Consider the following 20,568-nt stretch of genomic DNA (forward strand, 5'->3'; position numbering starts at 1 on the left):
ACGGCTGAATACCAGCGAGCCAGGTATTTTTCTGGCCATTCCCTCTCGCTCCGGTATGAAGCTGGTTACGGTGAGTGAAGAACGCTCAAGGCCGGAACCGCCCAGGAGTTGAGGGGCGGAGCCGAAGGAAAAGACCTCGCTGCTCTGTATTGCAGCTGGGCTACTCAACATCAAGACCTGGCCCTAACCTCTGGGTACAGCTCCACCACTCTATTTGCCCTCCTCTCCTCTCCATGTCGCTTCCAATGGCATCCTCTTCACCCTGCTGTTTTAGACAGCCTGTCGCTATAATAATGCCATTATGTGCCCTGCTCCTAAAGGATTCTTTGGGTGATGGAAATTAAACAGAAGGCTTTGTGAAACCTTCCCAATTACCCTGTTGGCCATTCCACTAAGGCTCCGCCCAACAGCTGCCTAGCAACAGTTTGCATAGCCATCAGCCAGGTACCAACCAACCTGACCTATAAGGGCTGCTTTCCCTCTTTCTCCAATCTCCATTCTCCGACCATCCCAGCCCATCACCAGGTCTTCCCGCAGGCCTCCTCTTCTCTCCTTCTCTGATCCCCTTCTTTCTCTGCATCTCCCTTTTCCAGGTCCCCCTCCCTTCCCCAAGTAAACTTCCTTTTGTACTAGGCCTGTATCATGGTAGTGATTTCTCAAGGTCGTTTCACAAAACACACTTCCATACTAGTTTATACTGATTACACGCTATTTCCAAGTTGCACCTCAATTCGTTGGGATCCAGTTGGAAATGATTTCTTCAAAACTGCACTTCCATACTCACATCGAAATATATGCCACACAAAGGGAGAGGGGATTATTTAGGACAATAATTACCTTTCTTTGCATTCTCAGAGTTTATCATTCAGTAAGTCCCTATTTGCAAAGTGAAGGGATGGCTGACCATAATTTTGTACCTGTTGCTTGGAAAAAAGCCAGGGCTCCAGAATGCTAGGCCAGGGGAAACGCTACTACTGCATTTTTCAGCCCCCTGCCATCCTTAAGATGTATTTTAAAGAATTTAAATTCAAACAACTGAGAAACAAGGAGGGAAGGGAATATGAAAATAAGTCAATGACACCACAAGTTAATTGTCAAACTTTTATTAAGGAAACTTCCCCATTAAGTAAAGAGGTAGTTCAGAGTATGTCTAACATACAACAGATTTAGAACAGCCATTCATGAGCTGAAATAAAATGTTCTAAGTTGTTTGTTTAGGACAATATTTTAGAAATGGTAACATTAGTCACCTTTCACTTACATATTTTCTAAACTAATGCAAAAATCACACCTGATTTACCTCAGAGCCACTTCAGTTTGGAGCTTGTTTTCATAATTAAATAACATAATAAATAAATAACAGTAATTAAAAAAAAAAACAAGCTACAATAGCTTCCTTTTGAAGTTTTCCTAGGAATCCTTATAACACACTGGTATGGTGGCACATACCTTTGATCCCAGGCCCGGGGAGCAGAGGCAGCAAAGGCTACATAGTAAGATCCTGCCTCAAAAAAAAGGGAAAAGGAAAAGGAAAAGGAAAAGAACCAAACCAAACCAAATGCCGAGTAGCTAAGGTTCACCCCTGCTCCATATAATCACTAGTGTTAGAAAGCCTTCTTCTTCCACAATAAAACATTTGTGCTTTCTCTTTGCTTTAAAATCTGGGAAACATGTAAGCAAAGAACCCAAGTCCACCAAAATTAAATATATCACCAAAAATAAGGCCTCTCCAGCCAAGAACTGGAGATCACAAATTAGTTAAGTGGTTTGCACTTGCAAATAGAACCAAAAATTTTACTAACAAAAAACCCTAAGAAAGCCGACTTTAAGTCAGTGGTTCTCAACCTTCCTAATACTGTGATCGTTTAATACAGTTCCTTATGCTGTACTGACCCCAACAACAAAATTATTTTCATCATTTCATCATTTTTGCTACTATTATGAATTATAATGTAAATAAATCATAATGTAAACAAAAAATTCCTATGGTCTTAGTTTAGGCAACCCCTCCCCAAAGGGGTCACGATCTACAGGTTGAGAAACACTGTTTTAAATGATGAAAAAAAAAAGGCAAATTTATTCTAGTTAGGACATAAACTCGAGACCTCATCTCACTAAAATCACTTGACACTGTGAGCCCTATAAGAACAGGGACTATAGCAATATTACCTCCCATTTTCAGAATATAACATAGTACCTGGAAATTCCAGTTGGTTACCAATATTTCTTAAGGCTGTGGGAGTAGCTTGGTACTAGAGTGCATGCTTAACATATATGAGGACTTGGTTTCAAACTCTCCAGCATTAAAAAAGGGGCAAAAAAAGCGCCTCTGAGTGACTGAAATAAGTCAAGAAATAGCCTCCAACCAAGCAGAGAGACAAGTATTATTTGAATCCATGCTGTTTTTAAGTCTTCAAACTATGAACAGTAACTGGACAAGAAAAAGCATATGGAACCCCACCATCTTAAAATGATGTTCAGAGAAAATATTTTAACCATTGAATGAGTAGAGTCTCATTGTTGCATAGAATTGGTGCTCTTTGAATGAATCATGAAAAAAATCAGAATGCTAGGAAGCATTATTAGGCCATTCATTGACTAATTTTGGGCATAAAGCACCCAGCAGTCATATTAGCTGACTGTACTCATATTTAACTATTTAGTGGAAATTATACCTCAAATCTGAGCCATATGTAAATATATCAATTATGTTAATTTTAATTTTTGGATTATCTGTCCATGTACTCTCATAGCTTAGAAATAAAAACAGAAGGCCAGTGGAAATAACATTTCTTAGACAAAATCAGTTTCATATTTGGACCATTTTTACATTATTCAAACTTACCCTTCCTTTAATAGCCAAAACAGTCAGTCATTTAGAAATAGTATAGTCACTGGGTTCAACTTCCAGCACCACTACCATAAAATAACTGTATTTATTTAGGTCTTTTGAAGGAGGGCCTCAGCCTCACTCTATAGCCCAGGCAACTCTCCTCTAACTTTGTAAATTCTGAGATTACAGGTACAAGCCACCAAAATAAAATAAAGTTTAAAAAGTGATTCTCACAAGTCCTTCTGTGACATCATGTTGGTGAAGTCTTGTCTGTCTCTAAGTCAAAGGGATGAATATACAATAGTGGAACAAAACGGGAAAGTTTCTGTTAATGTGTTACTGTTCCCATCTGTTAAAGCCAAGGTATAGTGGAAGAGATGTACTGGGGATAATGATTCCTATTTAGTCAGGTATATTTGGGTCAGTGGTGGCCAGCCTACCTGTTTGACTCTAAATGCCCCTATTTTAAAAAATAGAGATAGTATAAGCCATCTTCTGAGAGTTTCTAAGTTCTCCAGCAATCATATCACCTCACTGTAACCCTTGGGTAAGAAGCAGGCTCAAACTAATGTCTAAAATTTACTTCAAGATAAACTATCACAGGTAGCAAAAGTGGACAGTGTACTGTGTACCTCTAAATGCAAAATTTCTGGTAGTTCCTCTGTATCACATTTAATTTTTTTCATCAATTCCAAGATGAAGGTACACGTGAAAAGACCAGAGACATTAACTCTATACTGGACAAGTAATGGCCGAACGTACCTTTCTTATGTATAGTCATAGTTTAGACTCCAACATAGTCCATTATTCTTTAGCGCACATAAGTATGCCTAAAGCACTTCCAATTACAAAAGCATCAACAGGACACATATGCAAGCAGCTGGCCTCTTGTTAGGTCCTAATACTTAGGAAGCCTTCCATTTACCCACTGTGTTTTATTACATTTCTCTCATTTACTGATTATCCTCCCCATGGCAGTTCCTACTTTATTTGCAGAAGTTGCTGAAAATATTGTATTCTGGGTTATAAGGAAATTTCAGTGGGCAGTTAGTGTTTAAAGTACAAACCTACACACTTTTCCACAGCAGCTCCAAAAAAGTACAAATGCCAGGGAGAAGATTCACTCGTCAGCCTTAGCTGAATCACAGCAGACAAACAGAAACCCCATCACATATTTAGGTCAACAGCAGTTATCACCTCCTATCCCAGCCTCATTCCCCCCGCCCCCAAGGAAAAATATTAACTTTCCTAAACACAGCATTTATTAGTAGGAAGTAGATAATGTTATTTGTTGGTACCTTCAGAATGTGCTTGGTAAAAATGTAAAATAGTGTCAGTCTAAGACATATATCAACACTAGGTAGACAAATGGAATTATTCCTTCGAAAAGGAAAACAAACATCACAGGTTAAATAACTCAAAAGAGAACCAGGAGAGGGCCAAGGGAAAGCAAAGCCACAGCACCTGGTCTGCTAGTGCTTCAACTCACTCACTACCACCTGCTTGGAGGCTTTGTAGAAGAAACTACCAAGTGACTTCTAAAAAGGCTCAGAGATTACTGCCATACTCTGTCAGCTCTGGCTGTCAGCACTGAGCCCTGTTCAATTTACACATGTACTGTCACTCCTTAAGCTGAGGACAGCTTGGGTCAGTTTACCTGCATCCAGGACCTGTGTTGCATCAGGTTGTGGCTGACAATTAGAGTCTGTGACTGTTGTACATGCAAAAGAGTCAAAATCCACTGTGAGGTCTTGCACACTCCTCTCATTGGCATTATCAAAGCTGTTTTTGCCATGCAACTGTTTAAGGTGTTTCCTCAACACTGGCTTATGTGCAAAAACCATGTCACAATAGTTACATTTATGGGGCTTATCTCCACTGTGAAGGTTAAGATGGTCCTGTAAGGAACACTTCTGAGAAAAGGTTTTCCCACAGATTTTACACTGGAAAGGTTTAATTCCGGCATGTACACGCATGTGTCGATGAAGATTGCCTTTCTGAGTGAAAGTCTTGCCGCAGAGTAGACACATAAAGAGTTTGTGCATTTTTAAATGGTTGGCGTAGTTCTCCAGGTGACGGAATACCCTGGTACACTTTGGGCATTGGTGATGCCACTGTAAGCCTTTGTCTACACCTCGAATATTAGGCCCAAAGACATCTTTTGAGGTCATGATGATGTCATCATTGCCTGTGTAAGAGAGGGCGTAATTGTGGAGATGGCTCTGGTCTAGTTCATTAACTCTGTTTTCCACAGTTGAGTTTATCAGGGAGTGCTGGGGCTCTGATGAATGTAAAGCAGTGGGTTCAGAAGAAATGTACTGGTTCTGATCTTTTTTACTTCTATCCTCTGATACATCCCCAATAGATTCTACCTTAACAATCTGAATATCACTGTCCTCCATATCCATACTGTCTTCAGATGGATGAATACAAGGTAAGTCCTGTTTGGGAGAGCCTCTGGCATCTCCCTGCTGTTCTTTCGACTGGGGAGAAGCACTCTGTGGTTCAGATCCCTCTTTACTATCCATTGGTTGTTTTGGCTTTATAAACTTCCACAGCGCCTGTGTGCACCGTTCTACAATGTGGCTCATCTGAAGAAAACTTGCAGCAGTCAAGTAATTTACCAGTTCCATCTCAGGGAATTCCAGCACACCACTATAACAGGATAAGAGTAATTGTCTCCCCACTTCAGAACTCTGTAATATGGAGATTTTCACCTCTCGGGAATCATTCAGTAAAAATTGGTCTCTTAAGAAGGGGGAACCTGCAGCAAAAACAATTTTATGCCCCTGCACCTCAACATCATCTATGAGAACTGTAACATCACAAAATTTATTCTCTTCTCTTAATTTGTTCATTTTTTGTAACATTGAATCTCCATAATTTTCAAACTTGAAGTGAAGGAGATCTGATCTTTCAGACATTTTGGCAGACCTAAAGGACAGAAATGTAAAAAAGGTGGAATGTTTAAAAATTTAAACAATTTAGAAACCTGGATTTACCTTTCAAAACCAAATGTGTTGTCATCCCTGTTTTGTATGTCTCCAAAAAGCTATGATAACAGCCTTCAATGGCTGTTAAATTTACTGCTTACCATTACCAGGTGTCAACTGTACCCAAGGAGTAGACATATAGAAGTGTAACTACCTGGGCATTCACTCAACCTTTTAAGACACTTAACACAAGAACAATGCTTGAGTTAATCCAAAAACTTTATTTTCCACTTATCAAATGAGAATTCTATTCAAATGAAAACTCCAGAACCCAAGTAACAAGAAGACATTTCTTTTGCATAAAACATGTTTCACCTGCTTTTTCCTAAAACAAAATGTTCTTTTCCTCTGTTTCCTATTATTATTATAGTACTATGATTGTTGTTGTTTGTTTGTTTGTTTTGCTGTATGTATATATGTGTATGGCTGCTTTGCCTGTATGCATATCTGTGTGTCATATATGTATCCCCCAGAGGCCAGAAGAGGGTGTCAGATAAACTGGAATTGGAGTTAGAGATGGTTGTAGGCTGCCATGTAGATGCTGGGATTCGAACTGGTGTCCTCTGGAAAAACAGCAAGTGTTCTAAAACACTAAGCTCTTTCTCTCCAGTCCCTTGCTTTCTATTTTAAAGACTCTACAAAGATACTGCTTACTGAGAACCACCATATTTGGTATGCATTTATTCATATAACCGTTTCTGTGATAAAAGTCACAGACTTTTTAAAGAGACAGTTTTGGTCAATGTCAAACACAATTCTTTATCCTGTGCACTATGGATAAATCTAAATGGAAAATAAAACAATGACCTAATCTGTGATGGTATGAGTGGGAATAAGGTATAAATTCAATACTTATTAGATTGTTCTTTCCTTCTTACCCCTATGTGTCTGTCATTTTTCATCATGTGGACTACTAGAACTGATTTCTAAATGTTCTCTTTGTCTTTTAGCTCCTCTTCTTTCAAACAGCACATTTCAAAAATGCTAGGCTAGCCTCTTGGTTATAAGTCATTTAACTGGGGCTAGAGAGATGGCTCAGAGGTTTAGAGCACTGTCTGCTCTTCCAGAGGTCCTGAGTTCAATTCCCAGCAACCACATGGTGGCTCACAACCACCTATAATCAGGTCTGGTGCCCTCTTCTGGCCTGTAGTTGCATACATGCAGGCAGAAAGCTGTATGATGTATACATAATAAATAAAAAAAAGTCAATTAACTAAAACTAATAATGGTAAATAAGGGTATAATACAGAGGTCCCTCTGCATAGGGTTGAGAACATATATAGCTTAGCAGTAGTAGATAATTTACCTCGCCACATGTGAAACCCTGGGTTCAATCCACAACACTGTGAAAAATGGGAAGGATGAATTAGCCAAACCTACACCATAATTCTAGTCTACTATCCACTAAAAGTAACTGGTACTCTCCTTTTATAAACCCATCTTCTATCAGGTCAATAGGTATATCAACTCTGTCTTTGAGAAACAGTTCTATAAACTCCCCCCACCCCACCCCCCGGAGCTGGGGACAATAGGTATATCAACTCTGTCTTTGAGAAACAGTTCTATAAACTCTTTTTTTTTTTTTCCCGGAGCTGGGGACCGACCCAGGGCCTTGCGCTTGCTAGGCAAGCGCTCTACCACTGAGCTAAATCCCCAACTCTATAAACTCTTTATGTTAGGAAATCCAAGCTGAATTTTGTATAGTCAACAGTTCCACATAGTCAAGTAAGACAACCAACTTTTCCTGGTCAAATCTAGATTTTCTTTTTTTGAGGCGAGGTCTCTCTATGTAGCCCAGGCTGGTCTAGAACTCAGAGATTCACCTACCTTTGCCTCCTGAGCACTGGCATTAAAGACGTGCTTACATCATTATGCCTAGCATCTCAATCTAGATTTTGAAGCACAAAATTCATCATCTTAATTTTTCACAGAGTATCAAGAGTCCAGATGTTATTCTTATTCCTCTGTGACGGATACGCAATGCATCTACTTGCTCTAAGCTCCTCACACATTACACTATTCTAGAACACTGCATTCTAGTCAGCCTAGCTCTCTAGTTCTGAGAGGCCCTTGTCTGTCCACTTTGAGAAAAGAGTTGTCTCTAAGGCCCTCAGCACAGTACTTCTATATATAACACTCACACTGCTTCATCAAATACTTCCTTCCTGTTTGAATTCCCTGGCATTAGGCAGCAACATCCACATCCTATTTCTCTTCTATTCAAAGTGGTGCAGACTATTATCACCTAATACCAACACACAGGAAGGCTCAGTGTGCAGTAGTTAAGCCTACAGTGTTAGGTTCACAATATAAATAACTTTGTTAAGTAGAACAGATTAATATCTATGGAGGCATTACAGGTTTGGGACCACAAGGGCCTAGAAAGAAATGAAAATACTATTAAGAAACAAGCAAAAAATAGAAAAAGGTATTTCAGAGACTTCGATAACTAATAATGAACAGAACATTAAAAACAAAAACAAAACCTCAAGCTAGGCACAAAGGCACAAACCTGTGCACACAGTACTCAGAGGCTGAGGGGGTTAGAATTCAAGTTCCAGGCCAGCCTGGGGTACATAGTGAGATCCTACCTCAAAACAACAAATTCCTAAATCTCACAGTTTAGCTGAATGTTGTAGAAAGAAGTAAACTTTAGGAGGGTGGGGCATGTTCATGTTAATAATCACAAGGTATAACTTTTTCTCCTGTGTGGCGGAGAAATCAATGAGTCTCAAACATCAGGAATATTACCTGTATTTTGAAGCATCCAAACTATATTACCATTTGTCAGTTTTAGTGGCAGCAGCTTTAAAATATTCATTCTGTAACTGGGCCAGTGAAGGTTAGAGGTTCCAGTTCAGAAAGAAAGAATAAAAATGGGGGTTGGAGATTTAGTTCAGTGGTAGACCGCTTGCCTAGCAAGCGCAAGGCCCTGGGTTCGGTCCTCAGCTCCGAAAAAAAAAAAAAAAATGGCCGTTATGTCAAGTGCCCAAACAAAAGTGCCATTCTTTTTTTAGAGTTGAGCTGATCTTGAATTCATTAAGCTGACCAGTATTTCCCTAGTCATAATCAAAAGTGAACATTGTTTCCAGCTAGAGTGAGGTAGCACTCAGAATGTTTTATGACAAATGTATTCAGTTTGGAAACTTGGCCCTTGTTTCTCTACAGATGAACTAGAGTTCAGTTTCCCTTGCATCCCACTCACAAGTTCTTATTATCAGGAGCAGCCAAAGAGGCATCTCAAGAAAAAGTCTACTTTTTAATCTTTCTACTGCAGTTCAAAAAAGTTAGAGAAGTTTGTTTACTTTAGAAAGTTCTTCCTAATTATCTACTGGCCCAACTATCCCTTTACTAATCTAGTCCTAGGTTACACAACTTTAGTTATGACCTTTCCCAAGAGGTCATTACCTATTTGAGGACAAGGATCAACTGTTCATTACACTTTATACAACTCACTAAACAAAACACAACATTACAGTGACTCCTTGATATTCGCTATGAAATTATTAATGGCCTTTAATAGAGATGGTTTTCAATATCAAAATATCTTCTTTGAAGATCTTGAAAACTCTTTAAATCACGTAGGACCAAATTTGCAATACCTTTTTTTTTAAAGAAAAAAATCTATTAATTAACTAATTGCTAAGTAATAGACTGTGTCCTGGGTCTAATTCCAGCACCATATGTATTTGCACAATATGTAATATAAAAGTAAATGCATGTGTACACACTCCCAAACAATATAAAAGGATAATAATCATTTAATAGGATTAATTCCTTTTACAGAATGATACTTAATTTCTGCTGAATTTGTGTCATATTCCAAATATACTGCTAGGTGCTTTATCTAAATTAATTCACATAGTCCTAAAAATTTCTACTGGTAGGTTAGTATAACCCGTATAGGAAAATAAGCTGAGAGAATATAAATAATATGATTAAATTAAAAGAGATAGGAAATGCTGCTAGTCAGGTAGTGGTGGTGTTCACCTTCTATCTAGAACTTGGGAGGCAAAGGCAGTGGATCTCTGTGAGTTCAAGGCCACCTGGTGTACAGAGTGAGTTCCAGGACAGCAAGAGCTACAGAGAAAAACCCTGACTTAAAAAACCAGAAACAGGGCTGGAGAGATGGCTCAGAGGTTAAGAGCACTGACTGCTCTTCCAGAGGTCCTGAGTTCAGTTCCCAGCAACCACATGGTGGCTCACAACCATCTGTAATGGGATCTGATGCCCTCTTCTGGTGTATCTGAAACAGTGACAGTGTACTCATATACATGAAATAAATAAATTTAAAAAAAACAAACAAAAAACCCAGAAACAAAAAGGCAAAAAACAAAAACAAGAAAAGAAAAAAGAAAGAAAATGCTAACTGTTAGAGCTGAAATGTGCTCAAGTTATGAATCAATATATGAAATAATGGAGCATTACATTATGATCTGAAGACTTTAGACTTTTGGGTCTTTTAGTTATATTTCAGCAAAATCTTTATGTCTAAACACAGTAAGTACACACTAAAACCAAATGTCTGTTAAGTGCAGAGGGCTATAATGACAAGCCACTTATATACTGACTCATACCACTGGTATTATTACAAGAGCATTTATTCTTGACTTTATCTCATGCCTTTATCCTACTATTACTGATCTCAGGTTTTGTTTTGATTTTTTTAGGGACTTATTTTATTTTTATTAATTTGTATGTGTGTCTGTCTGCAGGTACATATATGTGCATGCAGGTGCCAATAGAGAACAAAAGGGATCCCTGGAGCTGGAGTTGTAGGTGATTGCAAACCGCAGGGCAGGTGCTGGGAACCAAACTCCAGGACTCTGCAAAAGGAGCAAACACTTAACCACCGAGACACGTCCGCGGCCTTGGTCGGTTCACAGCCATTTTCTGGTTGGTTTCTGAAGCATTACTAAATTGTGCAAAGGTAAATATAGTCTTAAAAGGTCTGGTTTTGGTTTGTTGCTACGCTTCTTCCAGATTTAATTCCACAGAAAAGCCTGTCTCTTTTCTCGGTTTCATTTCCTCCCTGTGGTATGAATTCCTAAGTCTCTATCATAATTACTAAATTTAACCAACTTCAACCTCAACTTAATACCCTCGGAAATACGGCTGTAGGAATTTAACATTTAAAAATGATGATAGCCAAAATGCAGCAATCTGAAGAGAAGAATATATAGGGAGCAACGGACTGAATGACCTTTTACCATTCTAACAAATCAAAACAGAAATGACAAGACTGTGACTGTATGGAAACATTCAAAAGAGAAGTTAAAACAAAGAACCAGCTAATCAATGTTCTTGCTCACTGAAGTGAAGAACAAGAGAGAAATGATCAACTCTACGATACTTGGCTTGAGTGGCCGGATATCTTTGTGCGTCCTTCAGTTGACCTAAAGACTACAGAGGGGATGATTGGAAGGCTGCTCATTAAAATCCGTCAAAATAGCCTTCGTGGCCCCAGGGTAGCTGGTTAGAAACACGTCTAAAGCTGGAAAAGGAACCTCGCTGAGATAGTAAGTAGATTGTAAATGAAAACATTAGAGTACAAGAGGTACACCTAGGTTTGCATAGAGCAGAAGGGGACCTTAGGACAAAAGAAAGAAAAAAACATATACACGATATAACATAAACTCATCACTTACCTCTTCTCACCCTCACTATCCTTGCAGGTCTCCTTTCTAATCAAGAGGCCAATTTTTCCTTACAATGTCCCACTCCTTGACTCCCATCTAGTCACAGCACAATAGTACAGTGAGTCTAGCATGGCCTCTGGAATCGTATTTCTAAGGTTAAAACTCTGCTCAGCCACTTACTCAGGGTTATGGCCACAGGTCAACTGCTTATCCAGTCTGTTTCAGGATACTTTTCAACCAATAATAAATGGTGCTGCTAAGGAAAATTAAATAAGCTCATCATTAAAGAAGACTTAATTGTTTTATGAGTGTTTGTCTGCATATATGTATGTGCACCACTTGAATACCTGGTACAGGAAGGTCAGAAAGTATGATATCTCCTGGAACTGGAATTATGATGGCTGTGAGACACCATGTGAATGCTAAGAACTGAACCCAGGTCTTCTGTAAGAGCTACAATTACTGAGTAATCTTTCCAGCCCATTAGTTCATTTTCAAAAGAGCTTAGAATGGTACCTGTTATGTTTTCTTTAAACATGTGTTGGGGAAATAACAAATCTTTCATGTTTCTTCAATTTAATATCAAACTAATTGAGGCTTCTGATATTTTATATTTCATTACCTCATCTACTAAAGTTTTTTTTTTTTCTAGTCCTAGTAACAAAAAAGATACTTTTCTTTTTTCTTTCTCATTTCCCAGTGGCTGAGAATGATCCAATGGATTCTCTTCAAAATTCTCTCTGATATCTGGGTCACCCTAGTTGCTTCAACCCTGTGTTCTTTTCTACCTCTTACTGATGGATCCAATTTGAGTTCCTGCTTCATTAATGTAGGCATCGTCCTTTGAATTACCTTCTTTTTCAGTGCTCCCTCTATGATGCCAACTCTTCTCATGGCCCACATGCCACGAAGCTTAGGCTGATCTCCACATTTGAGTTTCCAACTCTTACGCTGGACAGCTGCCTGTGGCTATCCCTTTAGACGTAAATTCAAACACAAAAAATGATTTTGTAATTCTTGATAGCTATTCTTCAAGTGTCAACTGCCTAAATTCTAAGACCTTTTCTTCTCTTTCAAAGTATGACACATTAGCACTTGCCTCCTTTCTTGGAACAATACCATAACTCTATTTTAGATTTTATTGCATCTCACCAGGATGTCATTACTTTTCAAAATAATCTCAAATATAACTACCTAGATTTTAGCTAGGAGAACCCAGAGTCCACTATTTCTATTCTCCAAGCTTCCCAGAGAACTTTCTGAAGTAGGAATCTGACTATATTAGTTTCCTGCTCAAAGAGCTTCAAAAAAAGATAACCCATCTCCTTTAGGATTAATTAAACCTTTCACTATCTAGATTTCACTTTACTTATCCAACTCAAATTCCATCTTATGTACACAACCTACCCGTCCCTATTCCTTCTTCTCAGACAATACATAGTCTGTTATTTCTCCATACCACTACAGCTTTTCTTTTTTCGGGAAAAGTACTTTCACATGTTCTCTTTATAAGAAGTAGGATTTAGAGGCCACTCTCTTTCTACAGGCTTCCCAGCAACTGTCCTTAGAGCAGTTGATGAAAGTAACTACTATTGCATACCCTCCACCCTCATATGAGCATCAATTTGTTATTAATACAAATATCTATATATGTATATGATTTAAAAGGTGCTGTATGTAACTGGCGGCTGAGCACGGGTAAAACCCATCGAAACCTGGCACTTACAGTAGTCTCGCGGTTGGCACTGAAGGCCTTGCCTTGGCTAGCTCCCGCCGTTCAGTTTTCTGCCGGCCTTAACTGCTGCACTTTTTACAAAATGCCAGAGTCTGGCTTCCTGGCCAGCTACAGGGCCGTATGTACAGGGTCCCAGGAGGCGGTCCCTGGAGCATCCTGAGACTCCCCACTGCAGATTCGGGAAGGGAAAGAGGGTAGGATGCAGCATGGGCCAAGTCCAATGGCTCAAGAGTCCGGGGGCCTAGACCTGCTCCTTGGCTCCCATCCCAGGGCAGGTTGCGGCCGATCCAGGTCCCCACGGGGGCTCCATTTCCAGAGACCCCGCACCCTAGCCCCGCTCTCGGGTCGCCTCCGAACTTACAAACCCGGGGGAAAGGCCGCCATCCGGATCTGGCAAAGCCAGGAGCTCCGGCCCCTCGGGGCTCCGCGAAGGGGGAGGGGCAGACAACCTGAGCCAAAGGGGGACCCAACGGAACCGGAAGGGCAGCCCTGGCCGGACAAAGACAACTTCCAGGTCCCATGGTCATCTCCGCCAATCGGAATGCTCGCAGGACGACGGGCCCCGAGAGGGACTTTCCGCATTGTGGGCGGGGCGCGGGGCGAGGTTGGGGAATCCGGCCGCGGAGAGTCGGCTCTGTGAGCTCCGCAGTTGCGGCTCTTCTGTAGCAGGTGGGCCAGAGCTCTGTTCTTCGCGGCTGCAGTCACGAAGGGCTCCCGCCGGCCGTTGTCTGCATGGGCCTGAGCAGCCTGTCTGCGAGCAAGCCGTGGTAAGTCCCTCCCGCCTAGGGATGTGGACTCGCTGCTTGGGAGCCTGGAATGCAGAAAGCTGTTGGGTACCCCCTCCCTTGTGAATATTGGTGTTTCTTAGGAAATCTTCCCTTTGTGTTCCCAAGTCAATCTCTTGCCTTCCTTGTCTTTGGTTACCCTAGCCGTTCACAAATCTGTCGTTAACCTGAATACCTTTCTTGAGCACCAGAGCCAGCCACTTAGACCGATTTCCTGTTGTCGGGTGTTTAGTGTGCCTTTCTGTAACAAGTTCACGCCCAGGCCTACCCAGCTATAGTACTTGGTTGGTGAAAAAATCATACAGGTCCTCTTCCCAATGAGAATTTCTGGAAATCATTCTGAATTCCCTTTGCTTTGCCAATCCACTTGCTTATTGCGTTATATCTTATTTACCGTTTGGTGGCGTTATTATGAGAAACAGAAATAATTATCAGATTTTAATCTTTTACCAAGCTAAGTGGCTTTGTACAATGTTGTATAACCACTATTCCCGCTTTAATTCCTTGTATTCTTTTGTGGATATCCACTTTCCGTATTATCTGTTGAAAAGGTGAACTTTTTGCCCATTGAGTGGACATTTTGGAAATCACTTCACTTTATGAGAGTTTCTTGCTGGGCTGTCTACAGTACTGTGATCTATGTTTATCTTTGTGTTAGTATCATACTATACTGTTTTAATAACCAAACCTAACTTTGCAGGCAGTTTGGTATTTATTGTGAGTCCCCCATCTTTATTCAAGACTGTTTTGGTTCTTCAAGATGTTTTTCCCTTCCATTTGAATTTAGTATCAGGAATTGGACCTAAGGGCTTTTCACTCTATGCAAATACTGTACTACTGAGCTACATCTTAAGCCCTACTTTTGTATTGATTTGAGGATTGACTACCATTTCTTGGGAAACAACTGTTTGAATGGTTTTTTGTTTTTTAATTTTTTTTAATCTGTAAGTTGCTTTGAATAGTATTAAAATTTTTTATGTTTTCCGACCATAAACATAAGATGCCCTTCAGGCCTTTTATATTAATTGTTTTTAGAAATGTCTTCTTAGTTTTCTGCATTCTTGGTCCATTCACACATTTTTATCAGGATCTGCCTCCTTAATGTTCTTTTCATATTGCTTATTGCTAGTGTCTAAAAAATACTTTTTAAAAAAAAACTGCTTTTTTTTGTTTGCATAGCCCTTGCAATTCATTTATTAAATTGGTTAGCCCTCTTGTGGCCTTTTTTGATTTTTTTTATTACACAGTGGAGTAATCTATGCAAAAATCATTTACTTCTTTTCCAACAGGATGTTTTTTTTTTCTTGTCTAATAGGGCAAATAGTTTTGATAGTGTTGAACAGGAATAGGAATGGACATCCTTGTTTTAGACTAATGTGAAGAGGAATTTTTTTTTTTTGGCTTTAAACCATCGAATATATATGTTTCACTATGAATTTTTCATAAACACCTTTATCGTGTCAAAGAATTTTCTGCCAATTCCTAACGTTCTGCAGCAGGCTGTCTTGAATAAATGCTGTCTCTGCATCAGTTGAGATGATCAGATGCCCCACTCTTTGTACCAATGTATTCCTTAAATTTATTTTGTTGAAACACTTTGCATCCTACATTAGGCTGAATCCTATTTGGTCATGGTAAAATTCTTTTAATATGCTCTTGGATTTAATATGTTTATATTTTGTTAGTTATTTTTATATCTACTCTTCAGTGATACTGATCTATATTTTTATGTAGCTAGAATGCATTTGACTGGTTTTCTGTGTCAGCAGTGCTGGATTTACAGAATGTGTTAAGAAGCATTGATTCCCCAAATTTTTGCAAACTCTTCAGGAAAAAAACCCTGTTCATTCTTTCTTTAAACATTTCATAGAACTCACTGATAAAATTGTATGATATGAGACTTTCCTTGTTGGGAAATTTTGGTTGCGAAGACAGTCTTTACTTGGTATAGGGTTATTGAGATTTTCTCTTTTAGAACCAGTTTAGATTGTTTATTGTTTCAAGAAATGTGTCCGTTGCTTTTTTGCTAATTTTTGATATATAAATATTACAATAGTCTCATTTTTTAAAACTTTTATGTTGATAGTGATATATCCCTAGTTTCATTTCTTCTTATTTGTATATTGTTCTTTTATAGTCTGGCTAAAGGTCTGTCACTTTTGTTGGTCTTTTCCAGAATTTTTGTTGATTTTTTTTTCCCTTGCTCTTTTTAACCTTTTGTTTGTTTGTTTGTTTGTTTGTTTGTTTGTTTCTTTAATTTCCTTTTTTAATTTTTGTGTTAGCTTTGGTTCTTTGTTTTCTTTGTTTTGAGACAGGGTCTCTATTCTAGCTTGGCTGGCTGTCCTAGTACTCACTGTGTAAACCAGATTGGCCTCAAACTTACAGAGATCCACCTCTGCCTCCCAAGTGCTGGGATTAAAGCCATTGACCACCATGCCTAGCTTGCTTGTATGTGAACACACACACACACACACACACACACACACACACACACACACACACACACAAACACACATACACATTTTTGTAGATCCTTGAAGTGTAAGGTTTAGGTTATTGATCTGAGTGTTTTGTTATTGTTGGTTTCTTTCTTTTATTGTTATTGTTGGTTTCTTTCTTTTATTGTGTTTTTTAATTAGCCAGAGCTCAGCCTTGAATTTGTAATCCTCCTGTTTCTGTCTTTCCAGTGCTGGGATACAAGTATGTCCCTTCTACTCTACCATATCCACCTCTGAAAATGTTTTTTAAAATGTAGACTTAGAACTGAATTTCCCTCTGACGATTGTCATAACAACAGCTCATAAACTTAGCATGTATGCTATACTTATTTCTGAGTAGCTTAATAATTCCCTTTGGCTTTTTTCTCTCACCTATTTTTTTTCTACATGTTTGTGAAGTTTATCTACATGTTTGTGAAGTTTCCTCTTCTTGATTTCTAACTTCATCTTGTTATGTTGAGAGAAGATTCTTTATGTAGACTTAAAATACATTGAGGCTTGTTTTGTTGACTAGCATGTTGCCTCTCTGGGTGACTCATAAGTTCTTAAGAATGTTTATTCTGTGGTTATGGTATGGAATGGTCCGTACATGAATGATAAATATAGTTGGGGTTTTTTTCTTTTTCTTTTCTTCCATATGTCTAGTCTACCCATTGTTGAACATATAATATTGTAATTGTTTGTTTTGAATTCTTATTTTGGAAAGACTTATCTTGGTTTCAGAATTTCCAGTATGTCATGACCACCAGGACGTGACAGACCAGAACAGCCAGAAAATGAGTACTCTTTCTTCTAGATTTTTTTTACTTCTTCCAATGTTGGGGATTGACCCAGGGCCTTGTATATACATGCCCCTTATTGTTTCTTTTGTTCACTGAGGTGTAAGTATAGCCTAGCTACCATTGTTTAACTCTATTTGGACAGAATTTTTAGGAATTTTAAGGGAATGCCATCAGTATTGTTTCCCTTTTTTTCTATTTGGAAACAAAGATTAGGACATTCAAAAGCAACTGCTTGTATGGAAAATAGATATCTACTGTGTATAGTCAGGGAGAATACAGGTTCACAAAAGAGCCTGGGAAAAGTTTTTCCGAAGTTCATCCCAAAGTCCAGCACAGAGAGAATTAATATGTCAACCAATCAACCAAAAAGATTAAAACTAAGCTGGAGAGATGGCACAATCATTTTAAGAGCACTGGCTGCTCTTCCAAAGGACCTGGGTTTAATTACCAGCATCGCAGCTCACAGCCATCTGTAGCTCCAGTTCCAGAGTGTCTTATGCCTTCTAGTCTGTGGGGGCCACTAGGCACACAGGTAGTACACAGACTGTCCTACCTAAAAACTAGTTAAGGGAGACTTTGACTTTCTATAATAACCACATATGATTTAAGTGTCTTAGTTTTTAGTAACTTCAAATATTATAAAGCAGGTTCGGGGTGTGTGTGTGTGTGTGTGTGTGTGTGTGTGTGTGTGTGTGTGTGTGAGTGTATGTAATGGCACACACCTTTAATTCCAGGACTTGGGAGACAGAGGCAGGCAGATCTGGCAGCATGGTTTACAGAGTGAGTTCCAGGACAGCCAAGGTTACATAGTGAGACCCTGTCTCTTAAAACGAAACAAAAGAAACAAAAAAGCAGGGCTGGAGAATTTAAGAACACGTGCTGTTCTTCAAGAGGTCTCAGATTCAGGTCCTAGCACATGGCACCTTATACAACTATGTATAACTCCGTGTGCTGGTTTCATGTCAACTTGACACAAGCTAAAGAGACTGGAAAGAAAGAAGCCTCAATTGAGAAAATGCCTCCATAAGATTGTGCTGTAAGGGGCTGGGGAGACCGCTCCCCAGTTGAGCACTGGCTGCTCTTCCAAAGGTCCAGAGTTCAATTCCCAGCAACCACACAATGGCTCACAACCATCTATAATGAGATCTGATGCCCTCTTCTGGCATGCAGGTGTTACATGCAGATAGAACACTCATATACATAAAAATAAAATAAAAAATAATTAAAGAAAAAGAAAAGATTGCTCTGTAAGCAAGTCTGAAGAGTGTTTTCTTAATTAAAGGTTGATATTGGAGGACCTGGCCCACTGTGGGTGGGTTACCACTGAGCTGGGGGTGCTGGGTTCTAAAAAGAAAGCAGGCTAAGCAAGTCATGGGAAACAAGTCAGGAAGCAGCATTCCTTCTGGCCTCTGCATCAGCTCCTACCTCTAGGTTCCTGCCCTGTTTGATTTCCTGTCCTGACTTCCTTCAGTGATGAACTGTGATGTGGAGCAGAAGCTAAATAAACCCTTTCTTCCCCAAGTTGCTTTGGTCATCGTGTTTGTCACAGCAATAGTGACCCTAGCTAGGACACTCTAGTTCCAGGGGATCTGATTCCTTCTTCTTGCCTCTGCAAGCACCAGACACACATGTGGTGCATTTAACATTCATGCAAGTAAAACCAAAACTCATAGAAATAAAGATAAATACATCTTTCCTTAGAAATATAAAGAAAACATGAGGACTGTAAGGAAATAGTAACGTATGGCCAATTCCAAAGAAAAAAATAAGTCCACAAATTGCCCAGGAAATATTTAACTAAAAATAATATGGGGTGTTGGTGTTGATCAAACCTAATGACCCATGCAGTTCAGTCACATCTGTCAAAGACTTTAAAACAACTATGTTGTGGTTACTCAAAAAATTGGAGTCATGAATGAAATCAATAAAACAATAATGAACAAAATGAGAATATCATGAAAGAGAAAGAAATTATGAAGAGGAGCCAAAATAAAATTGTGGCTTTGAAAAGTACAGCAATTAAAGTAAAATACTGATTGATGGGATTGGGTAAGTGGTACACTCGTTTGTTCAAGTGCTTGCTGTGCAAGCAGGAGGACCCAAGTTCAGTCCCTAAACAAATAAGCCAAGCCTTGAATGCATGGATTCCCAGTGATGAGGAGGTAGCGTCTGCTGGATCCCTGTAGTTTGATGGCCAGCCAGTGAATCCTCATCAGGGAACACCAGAACAATGAGAGACACTGTTTGCAAAAGCAAGATGCACAATACATGAGTAACAATATGATATCCTCTGTCCTCCACAGCACAACTCACATGTATGTACTCTTATACACATATGTATGCTCCACACACAGAGAAATGGTTGGAGCACTTCTAAGGCATATTTGAGCAAGCAACAGAAAGTTATCAGGAAGCTTGGAAGTTTGCATGGGGTGTATTTTAAAAACCCTAGTTCCTTCTTCCTTATATTTAACTTTTTTGATCCTACACCAGCCCCCAGAGTCTTACTTTACCTCCTGTTTTGCCTACCAGTATCACCAGAGTTTTCTCTTGAAAACCCCAAATATGATATTGTTACTGGCCCTGCAAAAGGCACCTTTCCATCTGTAGATTGGGCTGTATTTCCCTCCTTTTGAGCATTCAGAGAGCTCACTGTTCTGGCTCTTGTTTACCAAAGTACTTTACCTCATAACAGCCCCACATTCTACACATACACTGTACTCATACAATATGAGGTTTCACAAAGCCACCTGCTGGCAAAAGCTAAGCATATGCAACACTCCAAATGAGTGTTCTGTGAATGATGCTACTCGGTGACATTGGTACGTACTGAAATAGACTAAAGCCTATGTTTACATGGTGCCCCTGTCTTGAAACAGCAACAATAAAAAGACTCTACAAGAGCTGAGAATTTAGCCCAGGTGGTAGAGTGCTTGCCTAGTAGGCTAAAACACCCTATGTTAGATACCGCACACCAAGGTCCGAGGTCATCTGCTAAAGTGAATTTGAGGCTAGCTGGGAGTACATAGAAAAAGAAGAGGTAGATCTGTAACAAGCATGGTTACTGAATCATCTCATGCTACACACAATAAGTAATACTGTGTTAAATAATTTGCATTGTATCTAGTATCAGGAAACAAGTCTAGCATAACATCTTCAGTGACATTCATTGAACCTTCTGGTACAGCTTCTAGTTTACAAAAATGTAGGGTTTAGAACACAAACTCGGTGACTTATTGCACACTTTTTGGAGCAAATATTCAAATCCAGGATTTTTTTTACTTTCATTTTTTTTAGTTATCT

General features: G+C 39.3%; 2 protein-coding genes and 1 long non-coding RNA gene across 9 annotated transcripts in view; 2 read left to right on the forward strand and 1 right to left on the reverse strand.

The window, feature by feature from the left end:
• Nucleotides 1-1,084: 1,084 nt before the first annotated feature.
• On the reverse strand, nt 1,085-13,694 carry Zbtb26 (zinc finger and BTB domain containing 26). 5 transcript variants are annotated; one of them, XM_006234082.5, is made up of 2 exons: nt 13,192-13,329; nt 1,085-5,767 (listed from the first exon to the last, which is right to left on the reverse strand). In XM_006234082.5, the coding sequence occupies exon 2, from the start codon at nt 5,755-5,757 to the stop codon at nt 4,435-4,437; it is 1,323 nt and encodes a 440-aa protein (XP_006234144.1). In that variant the 5' UTR covers nt 5,758-5,767; nt 13,192-13,329; the 3' UTR covers nt 1,085-4,434. The 5 variants fall into 5 exon arrangements, with proteins under 5 accessions (XP_006234144.1, XP_038961198.1, XP_038961199.1 ...); XM_039105270.2 differs by lacking the exon at nt 13,192-13,329 and adding an exon at nt 12,318-12,440; XM_039105271.2 differs by lacking the exon at nt 13,192-13,329 and adding an exon at nt 11,646-11,723.
• Nucleotides 5,179-10,778, forward strand: LOC108350365 (uncharacterized). Its single transcript, XR_001837094.2, has 2 exons — nt 5,179-5,267; nt 10,542-10,778. It is a non-coding gene; the product is annotated as an uncharacterized LOC108350365 (long non-coding RNA).
• A 77-nt stretch (nt 13,695-13,771) lies between the features above and the next one.
• Rabgap1 (RAB GTPase activating protein 1) overlaps nt 13,772-20,568 on the forward strand; it is a 118,012-nt gene continuing 111,215 nt past the window's right edge. Inside the window, exon 1 of one of the 3 annotated variants that reach the window (XM_039105274.2) lies at nt 13,772-13,869. Coding sequence is in view for 1 of the 3 variants with exons in the window: in XM_039105276.2 (XP_038961204.1) it covers nt 13,933-13,967 (35 nt within the window). In the remaining 2 variants the exon portion in view is untranslated. Of the gene's footprint in view, nt 13,968-20,568 lie in introns of all 3 variants that reach the window. The other 2 variants (NM_001107841.1, XM_039105276.2) reach the window with 2 other exon arrangements.

The sequence above is a fragment of the Rattus norvegicus genome, chromosome 3 (genome assembly GCF_036323735.1).
Source record: "Rattus norvegicus strain BN/NHsdMcwi chromosome 3, GRCr8, whole genome shotgun sequence".
In the NCBI taxonomy this organism is placed as follows: domain Eukaryota; kingdom Metazoa; phylum Chordata; class Mammalia; order Rodentia; family Muridae; genus Rattus; species Rattus norvegicus.

What these genes read in the sequence shown, in the direction of transcription:
- Zbtb26 (NM_001107840.1), bottom strand. Translation starts at nt 13,584, where the DNA reads ATGGCGGCCTTTCCCCCGGGTTT. An exon ending in GCGGCCTTTCCCCCGGGTTT is followed by an intron (nt 5,768 to 13,561) that starts GTAAGTTCGGAG and finishes TCTGTCCTTTAG; the next exon opens with GTCTGCCAAAATGTCTGAAA.